At 33.7% G+C, this 27,081-nt stretch overlaps 1 protein-coding gene across 3 annotated transcripts in view; it reads left to right on the top strand.

The window, feature by feature from the left end:
* Positions 1-27,081, top strand: part of ARB2A (ARB2 cotranscriptional regulator A) — a 416,169-nt gene that overhangs the window by 76,899 nt on the left and 312,189 nt on the right. For all 3 annotated transcript variants that reach the window (XR_009502347.1, XM_059916776.1, XM_059916775.1), the window contains 2 exons: positions 20,954-21,019; positions 26,129-26,320. Coding sequence is in view for 2 of the 3 variants with exons in the window: in XM_059916776.1 (XP_059772759.1) it covers positions 20,954-21,019; positions 26,129-26,320 (258 nt within the window). In the remaining variant the exon portion in view is untranslated. The remainder of the gene's footprint in view (positions 1-20,953; positions 21,020-26,128; positions 26,321-27,081) is intronic.

Raw genomic sequence — 27,081 nt, 5'->3', positions numbered from 1 at the left:
TGGGTTGTTTCCATATCTTGGCTATTGTGAATAATGTGGCAATGACTATGAAAGTGCAGATAGCTCTTTGAGATTATGATTTTCATTCTTTTGGATATATACCCAAAAGTGGGATTACTAGGTCATATGGTAATTCTATTTTTAACTTGTTTAGGCACCTCCATACTATTTTCCATAGTGGCTGCACCGTTTTATATTCCCACCAACAGTGTACAAGGTTTCCAATTTCTGGAATTACTGTGGTTATCATCAAGTGATATGCTCTTGGTGTACATATATTTGATATGCATCTGCCTCGCATGTTCCATGCTTATTTTGTTATACTCTTTCCAAATAATTTATAAAAGTGATTTACTTGTATTGATAGTAAAAACACCTTACACTCAAAAACTGATTTTCTTTTCTTTTTTTTTTTTTAAGCTTTTTTATATGCATTATCTCATCTGATTCTTATAGACCTGTATGCTCAGTCTCCTCTTAGAGTTGTTACTGGGAATTTTCTAAGAACCTATTGCACGTTTTAAATTTGAGCTTTATTGTTCAAATTAGTCTGTCTGCAAAATTGTAAGCCACTTACATTGTAAAGGAATTTGGAAGTCCTCATTTTTTAAAAATAGCTTTGTAATTCATAATTTTTCAAGATATACTTCCACTAACATTTTTATGTCAGTGCATTTATAGGATTGAGCAAAAAATTTTATAGTAGATGACATGAATATTTTACTTTAAGTCTGCAGTGCAAAAGAACAACAACAAAAAAATGTGTGGGGAATTCTGTTATGAGCTAACAAGTCTGTGGGTTTAATTTGAATTCACTGAAGAGAGTGGACTTCGTAGATTCACAGTTAATGAGCCATTTCTCTTAAAGTACTCTGTCACTATGGGATTGCATACAGTGAGAACTGACAGTTGGAAACGTGCTGAGATAGGAAAACTAAAAAACAGCTGTCTCTCTGGGCAAATGGTACCAGCTGGTGAGGCTCTCCAAAGGAAAATATTTTATATAATAAAATAGCTTTCAGATATCACTAAAGTTATGTATTATATACTTAAGTTTTCTTTTGTTTTTGTTTTTGATTTTTTAGTTTGCTTTTGTCAAGCCAAAATACTAAGATTTTTTTTTTCAGTTTATGAAGTTTTGTATTTTGTTGACAACTAATCTCTTTAGCATATGTAAGCAATATATATATAAGGCTTTCAAGTTTACTTTTTGAAATTGCATGGGAATCATTGGAAAGGTGTTTTTATTTCTTACATGGGTTTTAGCAGTAGACACAATTTTTTCCTGTCAGGTCTTTTCTAGAATGAAATAGATTTTTTAAATGTCTTGAATTGTTTCAGAAATGAATGGTTATGTTCTCATACTCTGAGAAAAGATTTATACCACTGAACCTTTTTTTTTTTTTAACTTTTAAAAGTAGACTTTATTTTTCAGAACATTTTTTTTTTCAATGTGGATCAAGTTTATTTTATTTTTTAAACATCTTTACTGGAGTATAATTGCTTTACAATGGTGTGTTAGTTTCTGCTTTATAACAAAGTGAATCAGCTATACATATACATGTATCCCCATATCTCCTCCCTCTTGCGTCTCCCTCCCACCCTCCCTGTCCCACCCCTCTAGGTGGTCATAAAGCACTCAGCTAATCTCCCTGTGCTATGCAGCTGCTTCCCACTAGCTATCTATTTTACATTTGGTAGTGTATATATGTCCATGCCACTCTCTCACTTCGTCCCAGTTTACCCTTCCCCCTCCCCATGTCCTCAAGTCCATTCTCTACGTCTGTGTCTTTATACCTGTCCTGCCCTTAGGTTCTTCAGAACCTTTGTTTTTTTATTTTTTTAGATTCCATATATATGTGTTAGCATACGGTATTTGTTTTTCTCTTTCTGACTTCACTCTGTATGACAGTCTCTAGGTCCATCCACCTCACTACAAATAACTCAATTTCATTTCTTTTTATGGCCGAGTAATATTCCATTGTGTATATGTACCACTGAACCTTAATTTAAATTTTGGTGGGTCCCATTCTTTTGACATTGTCAGATCTAAGTGACAAAAATTATCATTTAAGTTTGTAAAAAAAAATTTCCTGTATTTTATCTAAGTAGGAATCTATTACTTTTGTGGCAGGATAGTGTTTATTGAATTTCTAGAATGTCTGTGTCCTGAGTCCTTTAGTTTTGTACATGGAGAAACTGTGTAATTAATGTTTATGCAAAAACAGGCAAATGGCTAGTGTATACTACAGACTTCGGTAGAGCTTCATCCTTTCACTCATAAGACAAAACCTTAGCTAAAGTAATAAATCTAACTGAGTGTATTGTATTGGTAGTAATCTACCTTACCTCCTCTTTGGCTTATTAACTATACCTTTTTGTTTACTTTATTAATGGTTGCTATGGGGTTTACAATATGCATCTTTAACTTGCTGTAGTTTATCTTCAAATTATACCACATAAAATATAATGTGAGAGCCTCATAACATTGCACTTTCATTTCTTCCTATATCTGAGTTTCCATCTGGAATCATTTTCTTTAGCATAAAGAACATTTTATATTATTTCTAGTACCAGTCTGCTGGCAATTTATTTTTTTGGCTTTTGTTTGTCTGGAAAGCTCTTTATTTTGCCTTCATTCTGAAGGATATTTTCAGTGTATGTAGAATTCTAGGTATGGGGTATTTTTTTTTTTTCCCTTGGGTTACTTTAAAGATGTTTCCTCATTTTCTTCTGGTTTGTATTTTTTCTATTGAAAAGTTAGTAGTATTTCTTATCTTTGATAATCTCTATGCAATGTGTTGTCTTCTCTGGCTGCTTTTTAGATTTTCTCTTTATTACTGGTTTTCAGCAATCTGATTATGAATGTGCCTTGAGGTTCTTTTCTTCATTATCTTCTTTGTTGAGCTTCTTGGATATGTGCATTTATAGTTTTTATCAAATCTGGAAAATGACCTGCCATTATTTTAAAAAATATTTCTTCTCTCCCCCCCTCCCTCCCCCACCCTCTACTCCAATTACATGTATGTTAAGCTGCTTGATATTGTCCCACTGGTCACTGAAGTTCATTTTTTCAGTTTTTTTCCTCTCTTTCATTCTGGATAGCTTTTATTGCTCTATCTTTACATTCTCTAATCTGTTCTTCTGCAGTGTTTAATCAGATGTTAAACCTATTCACTAAATTTCTTATTTCAGATGCTCAGAATCTGTATATTTCAGTTCTGAGCAGTCCCATTTTTGGTTCTTTTTAAAAATCCATTTCTTTTCTCGTTATATTTATATTTCCCTTTACATCCTTGAATATTTTTTATAATATCTGGTTTAATGTACTTGTCCCCTAATTTCATCATCATCTCTATTATTTCTAGGTCTATTGTTATTGACTGATTTCTCTCCCAGTTATGGATCACTTTTTCCTATTTCTGTGAATGTCTATAGTAATTTGTACTGGATGATGAACATCATGGTGAGTGTCTGGAATTTGTTGTCCGCCTTTAAGGAACATTGAATTTTGTTTCAGCAGCAGTTAGGTTAGGTTTATTGTGGAATAGTTCATTTGTGGATTTGTTTTAAAGCTCAGCTAAGGTAGATCTAGAGTAGCTGTTGCTCTAGGGATAGTTTAGCTCTCTTCTGAGAGAGCATTTGACCCTGAGGCATCAGTCTTCTTGGGCCACTACTAAATACCGCTAACTACTCAGTGAAGTCTTTTTACTCTGGCTGGTTTCAACTCAGATGTCTCAGAGCCCTATAAAAGCTCTTTGAATTGTTCACCTTTAACCTTTTCAGTAGTTTTTTTCCTTAGTAGTTTTCTTACTCTGCCTGTTGGAAATTTCACCCTGTGCGTTCACAGCACAGCCAAAGACTTACAGGAACTCCTATGTAGATTTCTGTTGCTCTTTTTCTGCATAACTCCCTTATCTCTGGTATTATGCCCTGCAAATTCCAGTTACCTCAGTTTCCCTGAGCTCAAATCTCCTTTTCCTTAACTCAGGCCACTGGGTTCTGCCTGGGTTCCTCCTCCCTGGGCCACAGTCCAGAAATGGCCTTCAGGCAGAAAGCCAAGGTGATGATGGGGCTCATCTCCTTTGTTTTCAGGGATCACAGATCTATGTTGCCTGTTTTCCACTGTCTGAAACAGTTTAATATATTTTATACACTTGTTTATTTGTTAATGGTGAGAGGGCAAATCCAAATGCTAGTAATTTCATTATGGCCAAAATCTAACCATTTATCGTACTTTTATTTGTTGTTGTTGTTTATAATATAGTAGAAACAGGAAGATTGAGGAAACTTCTCTTCCTCTCCCTTCATTGGAGAAGTTATGAAAGAGTATCTCCTGATTTAAGATAGCCCATCTTTCTTAGAATAGTGGTTGCCACAAGAATCCATATCATTATGTTCAATAGACTTGCCCTCTATTTTAGCTCAAAGAAGAACTTTCTTGTTAAATTGTTAAAGCTCTCCATATAGAAAGGTAAATGGAGAGTGGTAAAAATAGTATTGTTTTTATTCCTGCCATCATTGTAGGGAATAGTTACCCTGCTTTGAAAAAGGTTAAAGAGGCAGAGTGTTAATCTACAATGTAATTGCTGATATTCTTTTAGTTTCACAAATTCAGAAGACATAGCAAAGGCTACTCTGAGTTTATTAGTCTACCTAATTTTTTTTTGTCCCTAGCCATAGTGTAGTCTTATTCTTTATGTGAGTGCTTTTCCTTAGGTAGAGTAAATAATTTATAAGAAATTTTATTATTTGCATGTACAATATCTGACTTATACCTTGTTTCTTTTTCTGGCTTACTGATATCTATTATTAAACCTTTTATTTTCATGTATTGGTCTACCTTAGGTGTGTGAACTATAATGTGTTTCCTTGAGTGTGTTAATAAACATCAGCCCAAAGTCATTCAAGAATGTCTGTTTGCCTTTGAGATCATTTTTATAAATGTCTACTTTAACAGAGTGAGAAGGAAAGAGGAGAAGATCATGAAAAGTTAGTGGGATTCTTTACCTAGATGCCTGACTTAGTGATGCTTTTGTCCTGAGTGACCGAGTTCAAGAACCATGGAATCATAAGTCTTCTTGTTTTTGAAACATAGATATTTTTTTTTAAATTTTTTTTAAGAGTAGTTATTCGTTATTTCATTTTTTTTTTAAAAGCTTGATGGTATTCACATTGCTTAATTTGTGTCATGCTTTATTTATTTATTTTATTTCTTTATTTATGGCTGTGTTGGGTCTTCGTTTCTTTGCGAGGGCCCTCTCTAGCCGCGGTAAGCGGGGGCCACTCTTCATCACGGTGCGCGGGCCTCTCACCACCGCGGCCTCTCTTGTTGCGGAGCACAGGCTCCAGACGCGCAGGCTCAGTAATTGTGGCTCACGGGCCCAGCCGCTCCGCGGCATGTGGGATCCTCCCAGACCAGGGCTCGAACCCGTGTCCCCTGCATTGGCAGGCAGACTCTCAACCACTGCGCCACCAGGGAAGCCCCGAAACATAGATATTGATATTATTAAGAGTAACAGGAAAAATTGGGCTGTAACATTTCATGCCAAATCATCTGCAAATACCCAATATTGAAACTAAAATTATATAATTTTATGTGGCCAGGAAATGAATCAAGAGCAGTGCTTTTTATAGTATACATCTCAGAAAAGATGCTGGTCAGACTTTTTTTCCCTTTTGGGCCAGGGCAAGGCGTAATGTGGAAAGTCTCTGTGGGTTCCAGGTATGCTGTTTAGGCCAGGGACTCTTAACCCTAGGGGATAGGATTTAGGGCATGGGGTCTGTGAACCTCAATGGGATAAAAATTACATCTTTATTTTACTAACCTCTAAGCTAAATTTCTTTTAATTGTAAATGTAGGCATAAAAAATAGTAATATTAGCAGTCTTGTGACTTTTTCACAGAAATAACCTGTTTTTATATGATAAAACTATAGTTTTAGATATATCTAAAATGCATTAATGGACATCCCTGGTGGCACAGTGGTTAAGAATCTGCCTGCCAATGCAGGGGACACAGGTTCTATCCCTGGTCCGGGAAGATCCCACATGCTGCGGAGCAACTAAGCCCGTGAGCCACAACTACTGAGCCTGCGCTCTAGAGCCCACGAGCCACAACTGCTGAGCTCGCGTGCCACAACTACTGAAGCCCACGTGCCTAGAGCCCGTGCTCCACAATGAGAAGCCTACGCACCGCAATGAAGAGTAGCCCTCACTTGCTGCAACTAGAGAAAGCCCGCATGCAGCAATGAAGACCCAATGCAGCCAAAAAAAAATAAATGAAATTTTTTTTTAAAAGTTAAAAAATGAAATGCATTAATAAGGAAGGACATATATTACAATATATCACAAATCTGGTATTTTAAAAAATTTGAACTGTATTCCACTTTAATTGGTTTCCTTTGTAATCCTGTATATTTTAATTTTTTAAAAAGCATTGTCTGAGAAGAGTCCATCGACTTCATCATACAGCCAAAAGAGCATTCTTTATTTGTTCACACATTTAGAATGTCTAGTTTAGGCAGTTATAATTACTCTCTTTTTACTTTACCTACCTTAAATATCCTCTTTTGTTTCTGTTCTTGCCTGCTGGTATTAGTTTACTAATAGGCCTTTAATTTCAGTTTTACATCTCACTCTCCATTAGCATCTTTATTTATTGACTATGTAACATAGGAGATGGAATATAAGTCCAGAAAACAGATTCTAGGCTCCAGGGCAGGCAGACTGCCTAGGTTTCAATCAGAACTCTGTGACTTATTTAGCTGTGTGACTGTGGGCAAGTTATCTAACCTTTCAGATGCTTTGGTTTCCTCCTTTATAGGGTTGTTGTGAAGATTAAAGGAGTGGAGATTGATTAAAGGAACTTATGTTAGTGTGAGTGCTATGCATATGCCTGCTATTATTGCTGTTTATTCAAAAAAATATTTGATTGCCATTATATGAGCTAGGCCCTAGACATTCAGCCCAAGGCAGATGCTCCTCTTCCAAAAACTTAAAGTCTAGTGGCAAAGACAGATCTTGGAAAAGACATTATTAATAATCTAAGTGTTAGGATGGAGGAATGCAAGATTCTTAGCTGTGTCTTGAGGATAAATTCAGGGCCAGGCAAGGAAGAAGTTGAAGCTGAATAAGCAAAGAATGGGACAAACATGCCCAGCGAAGCAACATCATTTGCTAAGGCTCTGAGATGAAAAAGATCACGATACATCTGAAAATTTAAAAGAAAGTCAGTGTGGCTACACAATATGGAGAATGAGGAAAGGGAGTGGTATAGGATGATACTTGAGAAGTAGGCAGGGGCCAGATCTGGTAAGGCCATGCTTGATTTAAGGATTGCGGTCCTATCCTTGTAGCACTGGGAAGCTTTAGATTTGCATTTGTAAAGGATGTCAGATATGATCTGAAGGAAGATCTGCTCTACATAATAGATATAGCAGAAGGAAGCTACAGATGCAATCCAAGAAGAGATAATAACCTGTTGATGGACTAGAATGAACTAGAATGGCAGTAGTAGAGATGGGGCTATTCCAGAATTAGCTTGAGGGATTTGATGATTGATTGCAAGGGGAGGATGAAGGAGAAGGAGTTAAGATATTTAGGCTTCTGGCTTGAGCAGTTAGGTGCATGGTAGTACCATCTAGGGAGTTGATGAACACACTGGAGGAGGAATAGGTTTGGAGATGTATAGATGGAGTCAGTTTGAACATAATTAGCTTGAGGTGCCTGTGAAATCACTAGCAGGAGATATCAGTAGTTAGTTGGATACACTTACAAGCCTGTTGCTCTGATAAACTATTTAAGAATCTGGCTATTGGAAGGTAAGGATGGCTTAGAAAAAGGACTCTTCTTTAGAGCAGGTAAAAGGAAAACGTGAGAGCAAGTGATCTGAGGCTGATATAAATGAAGGACAGCTGGGGATATGGGCTAGCACTCCAAGGAATGCTAATGGGAAGTTGGAGGAATGAATTTTATTTCAAAGATATGCTGAAAAAGCAGTTACTTCAAAAGACTTCTTAAAAGTTTAGAATGTACCCACCGAGAATGAAGTATAAAAGGTTTTAACGGGAAAAATAAGAATGAGATGGAGATAATGCTAGTGAAATTTAAGATGTAGTTCTGACTTAAGAGGATATGCACCCAGGGTAATGTGATTTAGTTCTAATTAGACAACTCATTGCCATTCATATCATAGTCTCTTTAATGTAAAGATGCTAGAGGAGCCCTTTTAGGTTTAGCCAAACTGACATTATTGAATAGTATCTAACCTTAATTATTAAGACATTTTATGTTTTTTCTTCCTCCTGCTTTCCTCCTGTCCCTCCCTTCCTTCATCTCTCCCTCCTCCTTTCCTCCCCTCCCTCCATCCCTTTCTAGGAGGGAGGTAGGATGGAATGTAGAGTTAGGATAAATAGGACATTAGGAGGAAAAGGTGTTGTTTTTTAAATAGTTAGGTAACTTACAGGGTGGGTCTTTATTTTAAATGATTCTAAGTCCCAAGCTAATAATTATGTGTACATTTAATTTGTATAGGATTTAATAAACAATGCTTAAGGTTATATGTTTTTCTTAGTGAGTACTTTTGAGAAGCATTAAATATTTAAAAAATTGTTTAAACTCTGGTACAGACACGGTGGAATACTGTGGCTAGTAAAAAAGAATAAAGAAGACCTCTGTTACTGAGAGAGGATAGATGATCTGGATAAATTTTCAAATGATAAAGTAACAGTTATTTAGTCATAAGGAAGAAGGGATAATAAGAATACATTGTGCAACAGTATACAATACATTATAGTATACTGGCTTTTTTAAGAAAGAGAGGGAAATAATACATTTTTGTTTGGTTATAGTGGCACTGAGAAACACTGGAAGGATACATGAGAAAGTAAATAATGAGATTACCTATGCGGGCAAAGTAAGGGGGAAAACAATGGAGGAGGACAGGGGTGGGAGTGAGACTCCTCAGTATATATTGTGTTATAGTGGTTTCATTTTTAAATCTTGTGTATTTACTTCCAATACAAAAATTAATTTTTAAAATATTGTTTTCCTTTTAAATGTATTACTTATAGATCTTTATAAACTGTAATACCACGTTTGTAAGCACTACCAATTATTTTTCATTAATTCATTGTTCATGTGCATCTATAGTGTGGTTGATGCTACAATAAAGTGGGATATAAATCTTGTCTGTAAGGTGACTACTTCAGTGGGCAAATGAGAATGTGAAGTAATCATGATGGAACGCTAAATGTCATAAGAGAAGCACAGAGTCATTGGTAGAATCAGCAAAAACCAGGTAGGAGGTAACATTTGAATTGAATTTTGGGAATTTGGAGAAAAATGAGGGAAGTTAAGAGAATTTTGGATGGGAGATGAACATAGGCACCAACATAGCAAATAGTAGGACTTATTCTAGTGAGTCCTTGATTTTGACAAGCCATAATGGATGAAAATTATTCCCAAGTATAGCTGTGGTCTTATAACATTTTGAGAAATTAAAATGTTTTTATGAAAGCAAATTGTTGTTACCTTATTTGTCATCTGCCACTTTTCCATTGAAATAATTGTGGAAATAGATGCAGTGTCAGTAGCACCTGCACTAGGAATATGAACACTGTGGGAAATTGTAAAATAATCTTATGTTTTGATATAATTTCACACTCACAGAAAAGTTGCATGATTAAAAAGAACCACGTATATCATATATTATTATGTAATTTTTTTCCGAACCATTTGAGAGTAAGTTGGAAACATTATGCCCTTTTACCACTAATACACTGGTGTATAATACCTAAGGATAAGAACATTCTCTTCATAACTACAGAAGAATGATCAGAGTCAGGAAATTTTATATTATGTCAATCTACAAGCCATGTTTAAACTTTGCTGATTGTCACATTATGTACTTAATAGCTGATATTCCTCAAGTCCAGAATCAAGTCTAGGTTCACGTGTTGCATGTAGTTGTTGTGTCCCTTTATCTTCCTTTAATTTGGAACCGTTCCTTAGCCTTTTTTTTTTTTTTTTTTTGACATTGACTGTTTTTGAGTAGTACAGGACATTTGAAGAGTGACCCTTAATTTAGGTTTGTCATTTGTATTCACATGATTAGATTCAGGTCATGAGTCTTTGACAGTAGTACCTTAGACGTGATCTTTTGTCCTCAACGTATGATATCAAGAATACATGATTTTGGTTTGCTCTAATATTGGTGATGTCTGCCAGGTTATATTATAAAACTACTATATTTTTCTCTTTGTAATTAATAAGTAATTTGGAGGAATATATTTGAGACCATGTTCCTTATGGAACTTCTACCTATTAATTTTAGCATCCATTAATGATTTTCTAACTCCATCATTTCTTCTATATGTATTAGCTGGCATTCTATCTTAAGAAAGAGCTTCTTTTTTCCTCTTTCCTTTTTATTTTATTCATTTTTTTGTATCATTGTGGATTCATGGATACTTATTTTACTCAATGGGCTGTATACTCCATTGCTGTCATTATTTTCATGCCTAAATTATGCCAGATTTGGCCAGGGAGTCTCATTAAGCAGGTTCTTGTTTTCTTTTAACATTTATTCATCACTCTTTCAAGCAGCTTCTTATTTTCTTGCATACAAAAAAATTTTTTTTCAGACTTAACTTGTACTTTCTTTGCTTCAGGCCCTGAATCAGCCTTTTCTCCCTGGAAACTTGGTTCCTTCTATGGCAAAGGGCATATAAAACTCAAGCCCCTGAGTCGGCCCGATCTCCAATTAGCTCTGGGTATTTTTATTGGAAAAGTTTTTATATATGTATGTATAAAACACACACAGACACCAAGATCTGTGTATTGGTGGTGATGTCATTGCTTCTCAGCTGTCAGCAAATGTGCATGTGTATCTGTGAGTACACATGCATATATATATTCATAGTTTTACTCTCTGTAGATAGGTAAATATAAAAATAAATAAGATATAGATGTATATATGTATGCGTGTATATATAAGTGTATATACACTCATGTAGATATACACATATATCCAACTTATCTATGTACGTGGATAGGAGATACATGTGCATATATATATATATATATATATATATATATATATGGTAAAAAATAAAAGTGCATACTGATACCAGCTCAATATTTTTTTATTAATCAAATCTCAGTATTAAACCCTGAAGCAGAATAATTAAACCTTGCAGAGGAGAGAAACTGTAGTTGATTTACTTCTACTAAGCTCTTACTATATTCTCCTATATTACAGCCTGAAAACTGAAGGGAGATGACATTTCTTCGAGGTAGCCAAGACTCTCCTATCCCCTACAGTAACATGAAACTGATGCTGAACTACCACTCCTAGCAATGTAAAGTGACTGGGTGATGTTTTGTATCTATATCCGGAGATGTAAAGTTGGCAATTAGGAAGGAGTTGAGACTGGAAGAGTTGTCAAAGCGGTGTACTCTGGGGACTGTAGTATTTCATTCAGTGTTACTAATGATAAAGGTATTACAGATGCTGATTATCGTAAAGTTCACCCTTCATATTTAGATGAGCTAACTTTGGAATCAGGCATGCTGGATTTTAGCTGCAGTATATCTGCATATCAGTAGTAAACAAAACGTTGTAAAATGCCCCAAATTAAACTATATCCTGTTCATATTAGCCACTCCTTCACCTTAAAACCTGAGAAGACCATGTATATTATATTAAATATTACTATATTAAATATTTTCTTATTTTATATTAAATATTCTAATCTGAAATTTATGGGACCAAGAAATCTCCAGAAAGAATTGGGAGGGTAAATGGATAGTCAGCCAAGTTACAGGAGTTTCTTCTAGGCCTGTTTCTGCTAATTCAATAATGAAAACTTAGAAAAAGTTAAAAACCAAAAAAATTTGTTGAGCACCTTATTCCACTTGCTTTAGTTTTAATTATAATCAAAAAAACCATAGTCTTTATTCTCAAGGAACGTACATTAAGTAGAGGAAATAAGACTAAAAGGAATATAATAAGCAGAAGAGTAAAAGCCAGTAAATAATTATTTGTTGAATAGACTCCTGTTTCCTGAGGAAATATTTTAGGGGGAAGGTTTACGAAGATAGTGTGCTTTAAGGTGATTTTTTTTTTTTTTTTTTAGGATGACTATAATTGAAGAGCCAGAGGTACAAAAACATTAGATAAGAGAACTAATATTTAGAGACCTTAAAATAAGTATTTTAAATGGTTAAAGATATAAGAAAATAAAAATAACATATAACAAAGATTAGAACAATATAAAAAAGAAAGCATAGATTAAATAATACCCAAGAAAATGTACAGACATCAAAATACGGTCAATAAAGTTAAAAATTCAGTGGACTAGTTAAATAGCAGATTAGACACAGCTGAAGGGAGAATTAGAACCCCAGAAGGTAGACCTAAGAAAATTACTCAGTATGTAGCCCTGAGAGATAAAAAGGGATGGAAAATATGAAAGCGGGCTTATAATAGGGAAAGTAGAACAAGAATGTCCAGCATGTATCTAGTAGGTGTTCCAGAAGAAGAGAATGGGAGTGAGGAAATATTTGAAGAAGTACTATCTGTGAATTGTTCTGAATTGGTGAAAGGTTCAAGAAGTACACTGAGTCCTCAGGAAGATTGATAAGACTTAATCTATACCTAGACATTATAGTAAATCTACAGCATATCAGAGACATAAGGAAAGATCATAAAAGAAACCAGAGGATGAAGCCTGATTACTTACAATCACAGTAAAACTGACAGCAGAAATATTAACAATAACCATGGAAACCAGAAGACACCAGAGAAAATATCTATTGTTCTAGAACTTTATGCCCAAGTAAAACTATCATTCAGTGTTAGGTCCAGATAGAGATATTTTCAGACAAAAACTGACAGTTTACTTTTTCCTAAAGAACTAATGAAGAAGAAAACTGAACTAATGAGAGTGAAAGAGATGTACCCCAAAAGGAATGCTGAGCAAATGAATTGATTGTCACATGGGAAATCAAAACAAACTTTACCTAACTAAAGCAAAATAATCACACACACACACACAAAAAAGGTACAAATCAAGGGAAAAAATATATCTTATACAAATAGTATGTAAGATGAGTTAAAAAGATGGGTTAAAGCTCTTTCAAGTCGAACTATTCAAGAGGAAAAGAAAATTTATTAATTTTAGACTTTGATATGTCAAATATTCATGTTAAAGCTATAAAGATGCAACTAGAGGAATAGAACTAGAATATGTAACTTTTATCCAGAAAGGCAGGAGTAAAGAAAAGTTAATCTATTAAAAGATAGGAAAAGAAAAAAAGAAACATATAAAAAGCAAGGTAAGTAGAAGGTACAAAATACAATGAAAAGTTAAATCTAAATTCAGTAATCACAATGAATTAAATAAACTTGCCAGTTAAAAGATGGTCAGCATGAATTTAAAAAAAATTTTGTATGTGATTTATAAAATACTTATCTAAAATATAAGACTGGGCTTCCCTGGTGGCGCAGTGGTTAAGAATCTGCCTGCCCATGCAGGGGACACGGGTTTGAGCTGTGATCCGGGAAGATCGCACATGCCGCGGAGCAGCTAAGCCTGTGCACCACAACTACTGAGCCTGCTCTCTAGAGCCCATGAGCCACAACTACTGAGCCCACGTGCCACAGCTACTGAAGCCCGCGTGCCTAAAGCCTGTGCTCCACAATAAGAGAAGCCCCCGCTTGCCGCAACTAGAGAAAGCCCGGGAGCAGCAACGAAAACCCAACGCAGCCAAAAATAAAATAAATAAATTTTAAAAAATAAAAAATAAAATAAAAATATGAGAGCATGTTAAAGTAGAAAGTAAACCTAATTATGCATACCGTTTTTTAAAAATATTAAAAGTAGATATTTTGCAAAGTGGTTATTTACTGTTTGAGCATCAATATTTTCTATTTTTATTAAGCTATAATAATTATAAATTTTCCAGTTTTTAAAAATGGAAAAACTCTATAATATTAAATTTAATATGTAAATCTCATCTACTTATTAACTTTTAATACTCATATAAGTACTACATTGTCCTTGCTGGTATAATACTAAATGATTCTGTTGAACCATGAATTGCTCAGCCCTGAAGGTAAAAATTACACTGCTTTGGGGATAAACATGTTTTAAATCAAGTAATTGCTCAGAGCTAAAATCTACTACTACTTGCACTTTGTTTAGAGATGAAATGAGTAAAACTGGTTTCTTAAAAGCCATGGAGTTTTAAAAGTGCTATTTGTATCAATAAGTGAGGTGAAACTGAGATAATCTTAACAAAGACTGTTTTAAATGCAAAAGTCTGTTTTCAAAATTATTATTAAACTTCCAATATAGTAAAAACTCATAATATCAAATTTTTTTACGTTTGTGATACATTTGTAAGTCAGACTGCCTGTGTTGACTCCGTTTGGCCTATTTGTGAAATCAGAGCTTCCTAAGCAAATGAGTAGTGTTAAAAGGAGTTGTTTAGGTAAAACTAAACTGTTTTCAACTGTTCTGAGTATCTATTTAATACAGAAATCATATACATAATTGTTTTAGGCAGAGGAGAACTAAGAAAACTGTCACTTCACTGTACTAATTACAAATCACTTAATTTTATTCCATCAATTAGAACTAGATTTCTCCTAGGTAACAATTTATTAACCTAAGTCTCTTTAAAAGCTGTTCCTTTTAAAATCTTTTATAGTTCATATTTTACTAATTCAGGTTGGTAGTCTATTGAGTCTGTTTTCTGAGACTTTCTTTGATTACGGGGCATAAAATTTCATGGATATACGTAAATCTTTGAGAGTATTTCTTTCGGTTCAGTTCATCCACGCTTATACTCCAAATCAGGGTACTCTTAGCATTTAGTTGTCCTCTCCAGAGGTGGATGTTACTCAGGATTTATGGATGTTGGTGTTTTGTGTCTTGGCCTAAAGTTCTTACTCTTCTGATGGGCCCAATACAGAAATTTTTATCTTACCGTTGATAAAGTTGAGAAATGAAAATTGTTATTGCTGTGAATCAATGAGGTCAAACTTAATTTCTTACTAATGAGAGGGTTTTCTTCCAAGTAAGAAAGAACAGAAGCTTGGCCATCTAATAGTAAAGTTAACATTGTATTTTTATTTAATTAAAATATTTATGTTAATTTTCTTTCATTTCTCCAGTCATATTTCTTGTCATATATCCCATTTTATTTCTCAAATCCAGTCGCAAAAAGGTCTAAAGTACCTTCTGGGAAGCTTCTTAGTTTCATTACCCACCTCCTTAAATTATAATCTGCCAGAATAATTTCAGTGCTTTTGCAGGAATAAAGGGTGTCATTATTAGCTTCTTATTTAATTAATGACCAGATATAATGCAGAAATGCATGAGGTACATGATAAGCACATAGCAACTGCTCAATAAATGTCAATTAAATTTATTGCAGGGTGAGTATACCCCTTCTGTTGGAAGTACTCCATTGAGAATTAATTTTTATCAGGCTTCATTTTCCTTCTTCCCACTGTCTATTTCTTTGGTCGCCCCTGCTCTTTCTGTTAAAATTTTCTTTAATCCCTAGGTAGAGAAATCCTGAGCTAGAAAAAAGTCTAGCTTGACTCCAGTTCGTAGAGGGCATTATTCTGTTGTTAGCCAAGGGATCTATTTCATGAATATATAATCTCAAAATTACTTCCCTATGTCTTCCATTGTGGATTCATTTAATTTTAGCTATATGGCTACTTCTTAGGAATCAAAAGAAATCCAGAGAAATTATCAGGTGTAGTAATTTTTTTTTTCTTTCCAGTTTTTCTTTCAAATAATACTATACTGCTTCATGGGTAGTGTGAGTACCTTGTAACAGAGTATTCTCAGCTTCTCCCTCCCATAACTTGTAATCTTGCTGTCATTCATTTTTCTTTTCTATAAGCTATAATCACCAAAAACATCACTGCTATTATTTTCAACAAACTGTTGTCTGTTAGGTCAATTAAGAATAAGAAAAGGGACTTCCCTGGTGGCACAGTGGTTGAGAATCTGCCTGCCAATGCAGGGGACACGGGTTCAAGCCCTGGTCTGGGAAGATCCCACATGCCACGGAGCAACTAAGCCTGTGCGCCACAACTATTGAGCCTGTGCTCTAGGGCCTGCGAGCCACAACTACTGAGCCCGCATGCCACAACGACTGAAGCCTGCACATCTAGAGCCCATGCTCCGCAAACAAGAGAAGCCACCGCAATGAGAAGCCCGCATACTGCAACCAAGAGTAGCCCCCGCTCGCCGCAACTAGAGAAAGCCTGCGTGCAGCAACGAAGACCCAATGCAGCCAAAAATAAATAAATAAATAAATAAATTTATTTTAAAAAAAGAAAAAATTTAAAAATTATTTTACCTTAATTTATTCCTCTCTAACACTCTTCCTTTCTTTATGTACATCTAAATTTCTGACCTATATAATTTTCCTTCTCTCTGAATAATTTATTTTAACATTTCTTGTGGTAGATCTACTTGCAAAAATTCCCTCAATTTTTGATTGAGAAAATCTTTATTTCTCACCTTTGAAGGATAAGTTCACTGAATACAGAATTATAGATAGGTGGATTTTTTCTTTCAGTACATTGAATATTTCAATCTGCTCTCTTCTTACGTGCATGATTCCGAAGAGAAGTCTGATATAATTCTTATTTTATTTTCCTTTCTAGGTAAAGTCTTCCACATCCCTCACTCCCCCAGATCTCTCCATACTGCCAGTCTGGATTCTTTGTGCAATTTTAATATGATATGGCCAGGTGTAGTTTTGGTATTTATCCTGCTTGGAGTTCTTTGGATCACCTGGATCTGTGGTTTTGTGTCTGTCATTGATTTTGGAATATTCTCAGCCATTATTATGTCAAATTGTTCCTCTGTTCTTTTCTCTTTCTTCTCTTTCTGGTATTACTATTATGCATATGTTAAAACTTTTGTAATTGCCCTATAATTCTCCTATATCCTGTTCCATCTTTTCATTTTTTTTTCTCCTCTTTGCATTACAGTTTTGGAAGTGTGTACTGTTACATCTTGAAACTCTTTGATTCTTTTCTTGGCCATATCTAGTCTACTGATGAGCCCATCAAAGGCATTCTTCATTTTCATTACAGTGTTTTTGATCTAGCATTTTCTTTTGATTCTTTCTTAGAGTTTCCATGTCTCAGCTTACATACTCATCTGTTCTTTTATGTTGTCAACTTTTTCAATAAATCCTTTGGCATATTACTTATTGTTGTTTTAAATTCCAATTCTGATAATTCCAAATTTTCTGATGCTTGATTTGTCTCTTCAGGTTGTTTCTTTTTGCCTTTTAGTGTGCCTGGTAATTTTTTGTTGAAAGCTGGACATGATGTATTGGGTAAAAGGAACTTTGGTAGATAGGTCTTTAGTGTGAAGTTTTATGTTTATCTGGCTAGGAGTCAGTCTGTGTCTACTATTTGCTGTAGCTCTTGTGGCCAAGGCTAAAATTTCCTCTTATGTCCTTGTTTTTGTTTTCCCTGGTGTCTTTAAGTGTTCTGGAGATTTTAAATAGGGGTGAGCCTTGCAGTTCTTTTAGCTGTATCTGATTCCTTGTTATTTTATAGGAGCCCTATTGCTATGGTGGTAATGTGAGGAAGGGTGGAAGGAAACCTTCTATAGTCCTATGATTAGGTCTGTCTTTTAGTGAACCTTTTGCTTCCCCTGTGTCAGTTACGCTCTGGTGAAATAGTTTTCCTTGTGAGAAGGCCTTATTAAGGAGAACAGAGTTCAGTAGTATTTCAAAATGGTTACTTTCCACTTCCCCTGCTGGAAGCAGGTGAGGATTTTTCTCTAATCTCCACAGTGAAGAACCTAGTGAGGCTCATGGAGGTAAAATTCATAGAAGTTTGGAGAATCCTTCTTTAAGGCTGAGGCCCCTCCTAATGTTTCATTCTTAAGCTAGTATTCATATTGAACCTCCAGAAATTAATCAATTATAGTTGAAAGTGTTCCTACCCCAGGACTGGCTTCAGCCAACACTTCTGCGCCTGGGCTTTTGTTACCAGTAAGTCCTTATCCTCTGTATCTGCCTGGCTGTGTCTCCAGTTTTCGGGGAAGCAGTTTGCCCTGTGACCTCAAATATCCGATAGATCTAAGAAGAGTCGTTGGTTTTCAGTTTGTTCAGCTTTTTTCTTTTTGTGAGGATAGGAGTGACTACTTCCAGGCTCTTCATATTTCAGAACAGAAACCAGAAGTTCCTGTGTTTCTTATTAGAATGAAGATTTCACTTTAGCTCAGTCTTATTAGTCTCTTAAGCCTTTTCTTTTCATGTAGGAACTTCACTGGAAACAACGTCTCTAGCAAATATTTGAACATAGATTACATTTGGGCGAGATACTTTTTTCATCTATTTTTTTCAAAATTATCTTTTCATTTATTGACTTTTCTAAATGCAGACTGCAGTCCTCCTCAAGCTGTAAGGCTATGAATCCTTGATGCTTTCTTTCTAAGCCTCAATTCAGCAGTTAGAAAGATTTTTTTAAAAATCTGAAGCACTTATCTCCCTCAAAGGACGTAGACAGAATGAACAGTGAAGAGAATTTGTATACTGTTTTAAAGTACCTTCAATGCACCAGACACTATCCTGTATGGATACACAGAAATGTAGAGTTAGGATACCTAAATTTTAGTGTTCTCAGGCTAGTCAGGTAACAAGACAGGTGAATAATATCAAACTCATATGCTTCAGGCATGTGCAGGGAAGCACAGAGGTGGGATATTTTGTCTTACCTTGGAGGGTTGGGATGAGGCAGGAAAAAGTCACCTAAAGCAGCTGACATGTGATCTGTCTCTTGGAGGATGACTAGGGTGGAGGAGAACATTCCAGCAGAGAAAACTGCCTACAAGATAGATGGTTTAGTTTATGGTTGCTTTCCTTCTGCAGTCAGGACTTTGAGAGCAAGGCAAATTGGGCAAGTTAGGTAGTGTCTTTCCAACTCTATTCGATGTATGGTTTTATTAGAACAGATACTTGCTGTATAATGTTTTTCAAAGTCAAATGTAAGCAATGTTTGAATTGTTTTGTATTACATTGCAGTATGAAATTGAGAATTAACTGCAATATGTATTTCATATTGATATAAGGTATAACCTGACAAAATAATTTTTTAATTCTCAAATTATGTCTTGTAAGTATTTTGCATGGTGGTAGAATTCATTTGAGTTTAAGTTTGATTGGTTTTATTGTTTCTTTAAATGTAAGGATATTTTATGATTTCATAGAAGGAAATTTTTAGAAATGATAACCCACTCATTTTAGCTAATCTCATTTAGTTAAACCATTTCTCTTGAAGTGTTAACCCATTATATAACTTCATGTATATTTTTAGACTCATACATATATTTACTCTTTCAGGTTTATAGTACTGCTGCTTTCTGGTGAAGGTATAATGAACATAATTTAAAATTCTACATAAAATATAGGAATACTATTCAATTAATAACTGGTAGATTATCGCCTAGTTCTAGTTTAGTGTTGTAGCTTTTGAAACTACTATTACCAGACAATATAAAGCTGTTCTAGCATACATCTAATATACTGTTTCTAAAATGAATGAATATGTATACAGAGAAGGAGGGATTTTGGACTTCTTAGAGAAAGCAGGATAGAGAATCTTATTTTAGATGACAGAAGACAGCACCAAAGTGATCTTAATTTTTCTTAAAAAAAAAATCATCTGATCTTGTTTCATATTAAGATTTGACTTTTAATTATGTTGCTGCTAAAATTATTCTCTGAGATACTGTGAATAGATGATTCAAGATATTTTTGAAACACTCCTTAAAATGACCATTAAAGCCTATTAAATCATCACTTTTACTCCAGACATCTCTTTCTTCACTTGCTTTGCTTTCTTTAATAGAAATAGTGTATTAGTTTTCTGTTGCTGCTGTAACAAATTACCATAAATTTAGTGGCTTAAAACAACACAAATATATTATCCTACAATTCTTGAGGTCAGAAGTTCAGTATGAGTGCCACCAGACTAAAATCAAGGTGTTGGACAGGCTTTTCCTTTCTGGAGTCTTTAGGGGGAGAATCCATTTACTGCTTCTTTGAGTTGTTGGCAGAATTCAGTTCCTTGCAAGTATAGCACCTAGGTCTTGTTTTCTTACTGGCTATAAACTGAGGATTATCCCACCTTTTAAAGGCCACCACATTTCCTGGCTCATTGTCTCCTTCCTCCATCTTCAAAACCAGCAATGGCCTGTCGAGGCCTTCTCACTTTGCATCTTTCTGACATACTGTTCTGTAATCTTTTACTTATAAGGATTTATATGATTAAGTTGGGCCCACTCAGGTAATCCAGGGTAATATCCCCATCTTGGGTTCTTAACGTTAATCATATCTGCAAAGTCCCTTTTACCATGTAACATAACATGTTAACAGGTTAACAGGAGTTAGGATGTAGACATCTTTGGGGAGCCATGTTTCTGCCTAATATAACCGGTAGTACTAACTAGTGCCTGGCTTTGCTGGATCAGTTTTCCTTTTCTGTTTAGAATACCTCTGACTTTTCCCTCTTTGATTCATGAAATACAAAAGAAGTGTTAGGATTCAGCAGAGTCATGATAGTACTATATTAGATATAATACCTATAGGGAAATTATAGGGAAAAGAGAATTCTAGAAATACTGAAAAAAAAAGAAAATATGCTTACAGAATATTGCTTTGTAAAATAGAAAGTTCTTGTGTATTGTTGTGAGTTTATATTAACTATTTTGAATCCTTAGTATTAAGGTCCATAGTTATTCAGTACACAGCAGCAGGAAGTAAACCAGTAAAGAGCCTCTTAATTTAGTATGAAAATATTCCAAGATAGATATTCAGAGCAATAAATTTTAATAATTTATGTGAATTTTGATAATGGACAACATTGCATTTTAATATGTTATTTCTTTCCTACTTAGATCATCACGAAGTATGTATACGAGCTCCTGGAAAAGGACTGTAATTTGAAAAAAATATCTATTCCAGTAAGTCCAATTTTTAAAAATATTTATAGTTCCAAATAAAATAGTTTTCAATTCAGAAGAAAACTTTTGTTTTAGGTTAACTGTGATAAGTTTAAATGTTAAGATCCTAGTGTTTTGATATTGATAAAGATAATATTAAATTCCTGTCATTATATCTCATCTCATTGTGCACAATAGTTCTTAAAAAGTAATATTCTTCAGTGTAAAGAAAAACTGATTTCCAGTCTTTTTTGAAAATGATGACACAAAGGACTACCCTTTCCTCTACCTTTTCTCATTTCATTGGTATAATTTATTTTTACTTATTTATTTGAAGTAAACCAGTGTTCCTTTTCTTGCATTAGACATTCACCATCGCTTTAATTATTTCTTGATTTTTAAAAAATTATATGTTTTATTTCTGTGTTATTTCCTCTGCACATCCCCAGATTCACTACTGGTGCTTCCTGTCTCATAACGCTACTCACCTCTTTTTTGGTAGAACACTTTTTTGAAGTTTTGCACATTTTGCCATTTCAGAGTGAAAAAGTTTGACATTTGTTCTGAGATTCAGCTTCTCAAAAGAACTTTTTTTGTTTTTAATGGAAAACATGAAATTTTAAGTGTTTAAATGAAGAAATAGTAACCTTATGTGTGTAATGATGGTAGACTAGATTAGATGATCTTTAAGGTCCCTGACAACTCTCTGATTGTACAATCTAAATGAATCTCCAAGACTTCATGGAAGTAATTTATTTAAGGCACAAAACTTTGAATATTGTTAATTTTGTTTACATGAAATTTTGCATGAAATTTTAAAGTTCTTTGGGCAGTGTTATTCTACTATGAATTGGAGGGTTTGAGGATTTTTTAATGCTATCCATCCTCCCAAATTAATTCCATAGGTTGATTTTTTTAAAAAAGAAATCTATTTTATATTTAATTTTGTATAGGCAACCTCAAGTACTAGGTCACATTGTTAATCATTTTTTCATTCATTCAACAAATATTTATTTTAGGGTACCAGGTACTGTTCCAAGTGCTAGTGACATAGCAGTGAATAAAATATTCAATATTATTCCACGTGATGACTAGGCCAACCCTTGTTTTTTTGGAAGCTTTCCTTCCTTTTGAATTATGTGAAAACCAAGATTTTAGTATCTTTTTGGGAGTGAATATAAAAGTCTTTTTTTGGATTCAAATCTCTTTTAGTTTTGACTTTAGGTCTAGTGTCTTACTCTATTAAAACTATATATTGAATTTTGTCTTCTGGAAAGTTAAGGTAGAATTTTGTCACTTTGTCCAGTCTTCTTTTCTTGTTAATTCTATTTCTTTCGAAGTTTCTGAAGAATGATATTTAAAGAGCCTTAGGTTAATTCATTGTTACAGCACAATTAATATTGAGTCCTTTAACTCTGTAATACTTCTAGTTCCATGGAACCTTTAAACTCACTTTAATTCCCTAGATTTCTAGAACAAATTACAAGATAATTGGCCGTATCTCTCATGTTATATGATTGACTTTCATTAATTTTCTTTATAGAAAGCCTAAGATTAGATTTAGAAGGACTTCAATTATTTTCCTCTTTTTTAAATTTAGACTATAAAGTTACACAGAGGGAGCTTTACATTATATGAGACCTATAACAACCTTCATGTCCATTTTTGGTTAGTAAAGATTCCCTAATTTTATAAACATTAAAGAAACAAAAAAATTTTATTTTAGGAAGTTTATCTCTCCTTAAATTATCATCACATATTTTATATAGTTGTGAATTTTTCTTCCCTAAGTATTAGTTTTCTCCTGAGTTCTCTTAAATCCCAAAGCTAGCAGTGAGAGTGGGGTTTTTTTGTTGTTGTTCAGAGTCTTTTTTTTTTTTTACTACAGGAATACCACCAAACTTTTTTTTTTCCTGATGATAAACTAAGTTTTAGTGTTATAGTTGAAATATTCAACAAGGAAAGAAAAACTTTTTTTTTTTTTAAATGACAGCACTTTGTGGAAGTCCATGATTTGACAGATTGTGATCATGTCTCATGTTTACTCTCCACCTCACATAAATAGGTACAAAATATTCTCCATTTTAGTATCTCACACTTGTGTAGAATACTGGATACGTGAATTTAACTTGACTACAGATTTGCATTCAATTTATTCCATCATATTTAAATAAATATCAAAATTAGTGATTTTCATAAGTATCCCAAAGTGAATTGTTAATTGCTAAAAATTGTTTGGTGCAGTCTCACTGACCAATTGGCCTTTGAGGTTGATTTGTCTCTAACATGAGGCGGTACACTGGAATGACCTTTATGTGTATTCCTTAATGAAAACTCATCTTAGTAAATTACCATTGTTTGAAGATAAATGGCCTTGGAACAACCATTTCAAAACTTAAGTTAATGAAGGAAAAATTATTTTATTCATATAGACATTTTTCTATTTTAAATTAGCACTAACTTTACACAGAGTAAATTATAGCCACCAGCTGCAGAGTCACAGTTCTGCATTATATTGAGATGAATATGTCAATGACCAGCTTAAATACTGTTCTTATTCCTTAATCATTAATACAATTACATTGTTCATTTTCATTTTTTTTTCCTTAAATACTCTGATGTTCTGATATTTTCAAAGTCAACATATCTGGATGTTCAAGTAAAACTTTTATTCATTTGTTCATGGCTACCTTAACTTGTAGCCCCTTAAAAAATTCTTGAACAGTGGTATAATATAAAAAAACACATGTTTATCTTCAGAAAATAAGTACTCTTCCAGTTTTAAAGTGATTACTGTGGAATTTAAAGTGCCAACATTCCATTGCTTAAAAAATTGACTCAGGTGCTTGGTAACAGGGGACTTAGTATGATAGAAAAAAGAAACAGTGATCAGCACCTGCTGGAAAGTCCATAGCTAGGGGTTTTTTCATTAAGATAAACAGATGTCCATTTCCATACATTCCAGAATCCATTAAGGCCTCACTGACTTTAAGAGGCTCTTTTATTTGTGCATATTTAGACATACTTTTTGATAAATGAATGACTGGAAACCTCTGTAGCCTCTTTTTTATTTTTCACTGACAGCTTTGCTTTTTAATTTTTTCTTCTGTTCTTATTACCATTTTCTTTTTTTAAGCCATTTTAACTGAATGATTCCTCTGCTTTCATATAATGTTCCTAGGTAAAAGGGAGTTTTTCTTCTCAGAGTAGGTTTTCGTCTGTCTCCCATCCACTTTTCTTCCTCTATGACTTCAGTCATATCCATTGTCATCATAGTAATTTGTTTATTCTAGACGTCACATGCAAGTGAAGCTAATGTGGTAGTGTTATACTTCATACTTCTCTTACTGCATATTTAATTACTACTAATAAAGATACAGATATGCCATTTTAATTCTAAGCATTGTGTAGTTCTTTAAAAATTCTTTGTAGTCATGCATTCATTTAATCTTCCATTTGTGCTTTCTGAACCAGGCAAGTATTGTAAGCAGTTAAGAGGACGCATTATTTAGTTAAATGCCTTTTATCTAAAGGAATTCACTAGTGATGCTTGATAAGATTCTTTATTCCAAAAGTTCATTCATTCTTATATAAATGAGTGCCTACAATGTGCCAGCCTTTCTTCTAGGCATTGGGAATGTAGCTGGAGACAAACAAAGGTCTATGCCTTCCTGGACTTACATTCTAGTGGAGGGAGCAGATGGTAAATAATAGAATATTATTAAAAGCATATTAGATTGTGTTATGTGCTATGGAGGAAAATAAAACAGAGAACGGGACTAGGGAATTTTTGGGGAAGTGTTTAAATGGGGTGGTCAGAGAAGGCTTCACTGAGAAGGTGGTATTTTTTTCTTAAGCCCTGTGGCTGTGCTCTTCTTACTGAAATAATTACCTTTTGTGCTCTGTTTACACAACTGGCTAAGCATCTATTACTGACACCAATCTGATTGTTTTAGAAATAGAGAAATTTAATTTTTTTTTTTTGTCCCAGGAGTAGTGACTGGGAACATTAGGAATCCAAGGCATTTTTTGGTATTGAGGTTTTTTCTTTCTTATTTTGGTCATTTTATGAACCTATATTGTTGATGAAGTGAAGTGCTATTGCATTATCCAGCATGTGGATTGACTTTCTCTATTGGAGGAGGTGTTTATTACCAGCTGTCAAGATTTTAACTTCTGGCTCTGACCTGGTTGCACAAAGGCTGCCATTCCTAGTTACTTGCCACTGCTGATGTGGAATACCACTCAGTGCATGCCATGGCATATGAAATAAGAGGTTGGGAAGTTATCCCTTTCTAAAAAGTCTTTTGAATCTTTCAAATCTAAATCATACATCATCTAGTTTAAACCTAACTATTAAGTGTAATCAAAATGACTAAGAATATCCACTTTTCATACCATAAATAACTAGTACATAAAATAAGGTTATCAAAGTATACAAATAATATTCCTTCATAAAATAATTGTTATATAATCCTGTGTTCATACTCTGAATGAAATTTCAAGTTCCATTTACACAGAACAGTTGGTGTTTGAATTTTTAAATAGTTCCCTCTCCTACTGTTGTTAAAAGCTTAGTAGTTTTCCTTGCTAATATATGGTTTTCCAATATGTGTATTCTCCAGCTGGGTTCTTCTGTTTTTTATTTTAGGTGCAGCATATTTCTATTATAACTTATAGGCTTAATAGCTGTGTGACCTTGGGCAAGTTATTTAAACTCTCTAGGCCTCAACTTCTTCATCTATAAATGAGTATAATAATAGTGCGACCTTAATAGAAATAATATTTTTAAAACATTTAGCATAGTATCTAGATCATAGGAAGCACTTAGTTATTCTTATTTATAATGATAATATAATACTAAATATACAATAATAATGGAGAAAGTCATATTTCCAGTATTCTTTTTTCATATTTTTATATGTTTAAATTACTATCATGTCTTTTTTTGCTCCTCTACCTTATATATAATTATCAATCTCTAATGAAAATTTTATTTTAAAGTTTTTTTACTTCTATAATTCTGTAATAGTCATTCTATAATTTATAGTAACCATTAGTTGTTTTCTCATTTGTGTCTATACCTGATCAGAAAACATTTATTTATTATTTAATTTTTTTTAATTACAGGTAGATGCCACTGAGAGTGAACCAAAGAGTTTTATCTTTATGAGTGAGGATGCTTTGACAAATCCACAGAAACTGATGGTTTTAATTCATGGTAGTGGTGTTGTGAGGGCAGGTCAGTGGGCTAGAAGGCTTATTATAAATGAAGATCTGGACAGTGGCACACAGATACCTTTTATTAAGAGAGCTATGGATGTAAGTGCAATTTCCTTTATTTATTTTTTTTTTTGGCATTTTATAGCTCTGTTTTAGTATGTGTTATAAATTATTTTATCATGTCTTTTAAAAAGTCTTTCCTAAACATAGTCTTATCTTTAAATTGTTATTATTTATTTTATTTGTAGTGAAAGATTATTCTGTATTATTTTGCCTTTACAACAAAAGCAAAAAGGCATCTTAAGTATACAAAGATTTAGATAAAATCTTTGAAATGAGTATTTTCAGTTCTAAATTTTTTTGTTTCTTATTACATGAAATATCACTTAAATTATCTAATACTTATCAATATTATTGAAAATATTTCTGAAAAAAATCATGACTGCTTTTGTAAATCTTTGCCTACCTGATTCAGTGAAGTTAGAAACTAAAGGAAATCTGCTACCTTTAAATTAATATCTTATTCTTAAAAAAAAAAGAGTTGGAATAACTCAGTGTTTTTTTGTCATTAAAATATAAAAACAAAAAACAACTCTTTAGAGCCCACAAATGCTTTAAGAATAAGACAAAGACATACAAATGGTAAATTGCAGTATTTACTGAATTACTTTATTCTTACTTGAATTCATACTTTTTAGAAATTGGTGTTTTAAAATTGTGTTCAAGGTTTTCTTTCCTGTAGTGGTGAAATTTCTTTTTCTGACCTAGCTTTGTTACATCTTAATATTTGGCGACTTGTTTTACTGTCTCATTCTTAAGTTATGCAATGAATAGTTACATTTTGCAAAGTTGGTTTTCTT

Source organism: Balaenoptera ricei, chromosome 3 (genome assembly GCF_028023285.1).
Source record: "Balaenoptera ricei isolate mBalRic1 chromosome 3, mBalRic1.hap2, whole genome shotgun sequence".
NCBI classification, from domain to species: Eukaryota; Metazoa; Chordata; class Mammalia; order Artiodactyla; family Balaenopteridae; genus Balaenoptera; species Balaenoptera ricei.
This window is presented reverse-complemented; position numbering and strand designations above follow the sequence as displayed.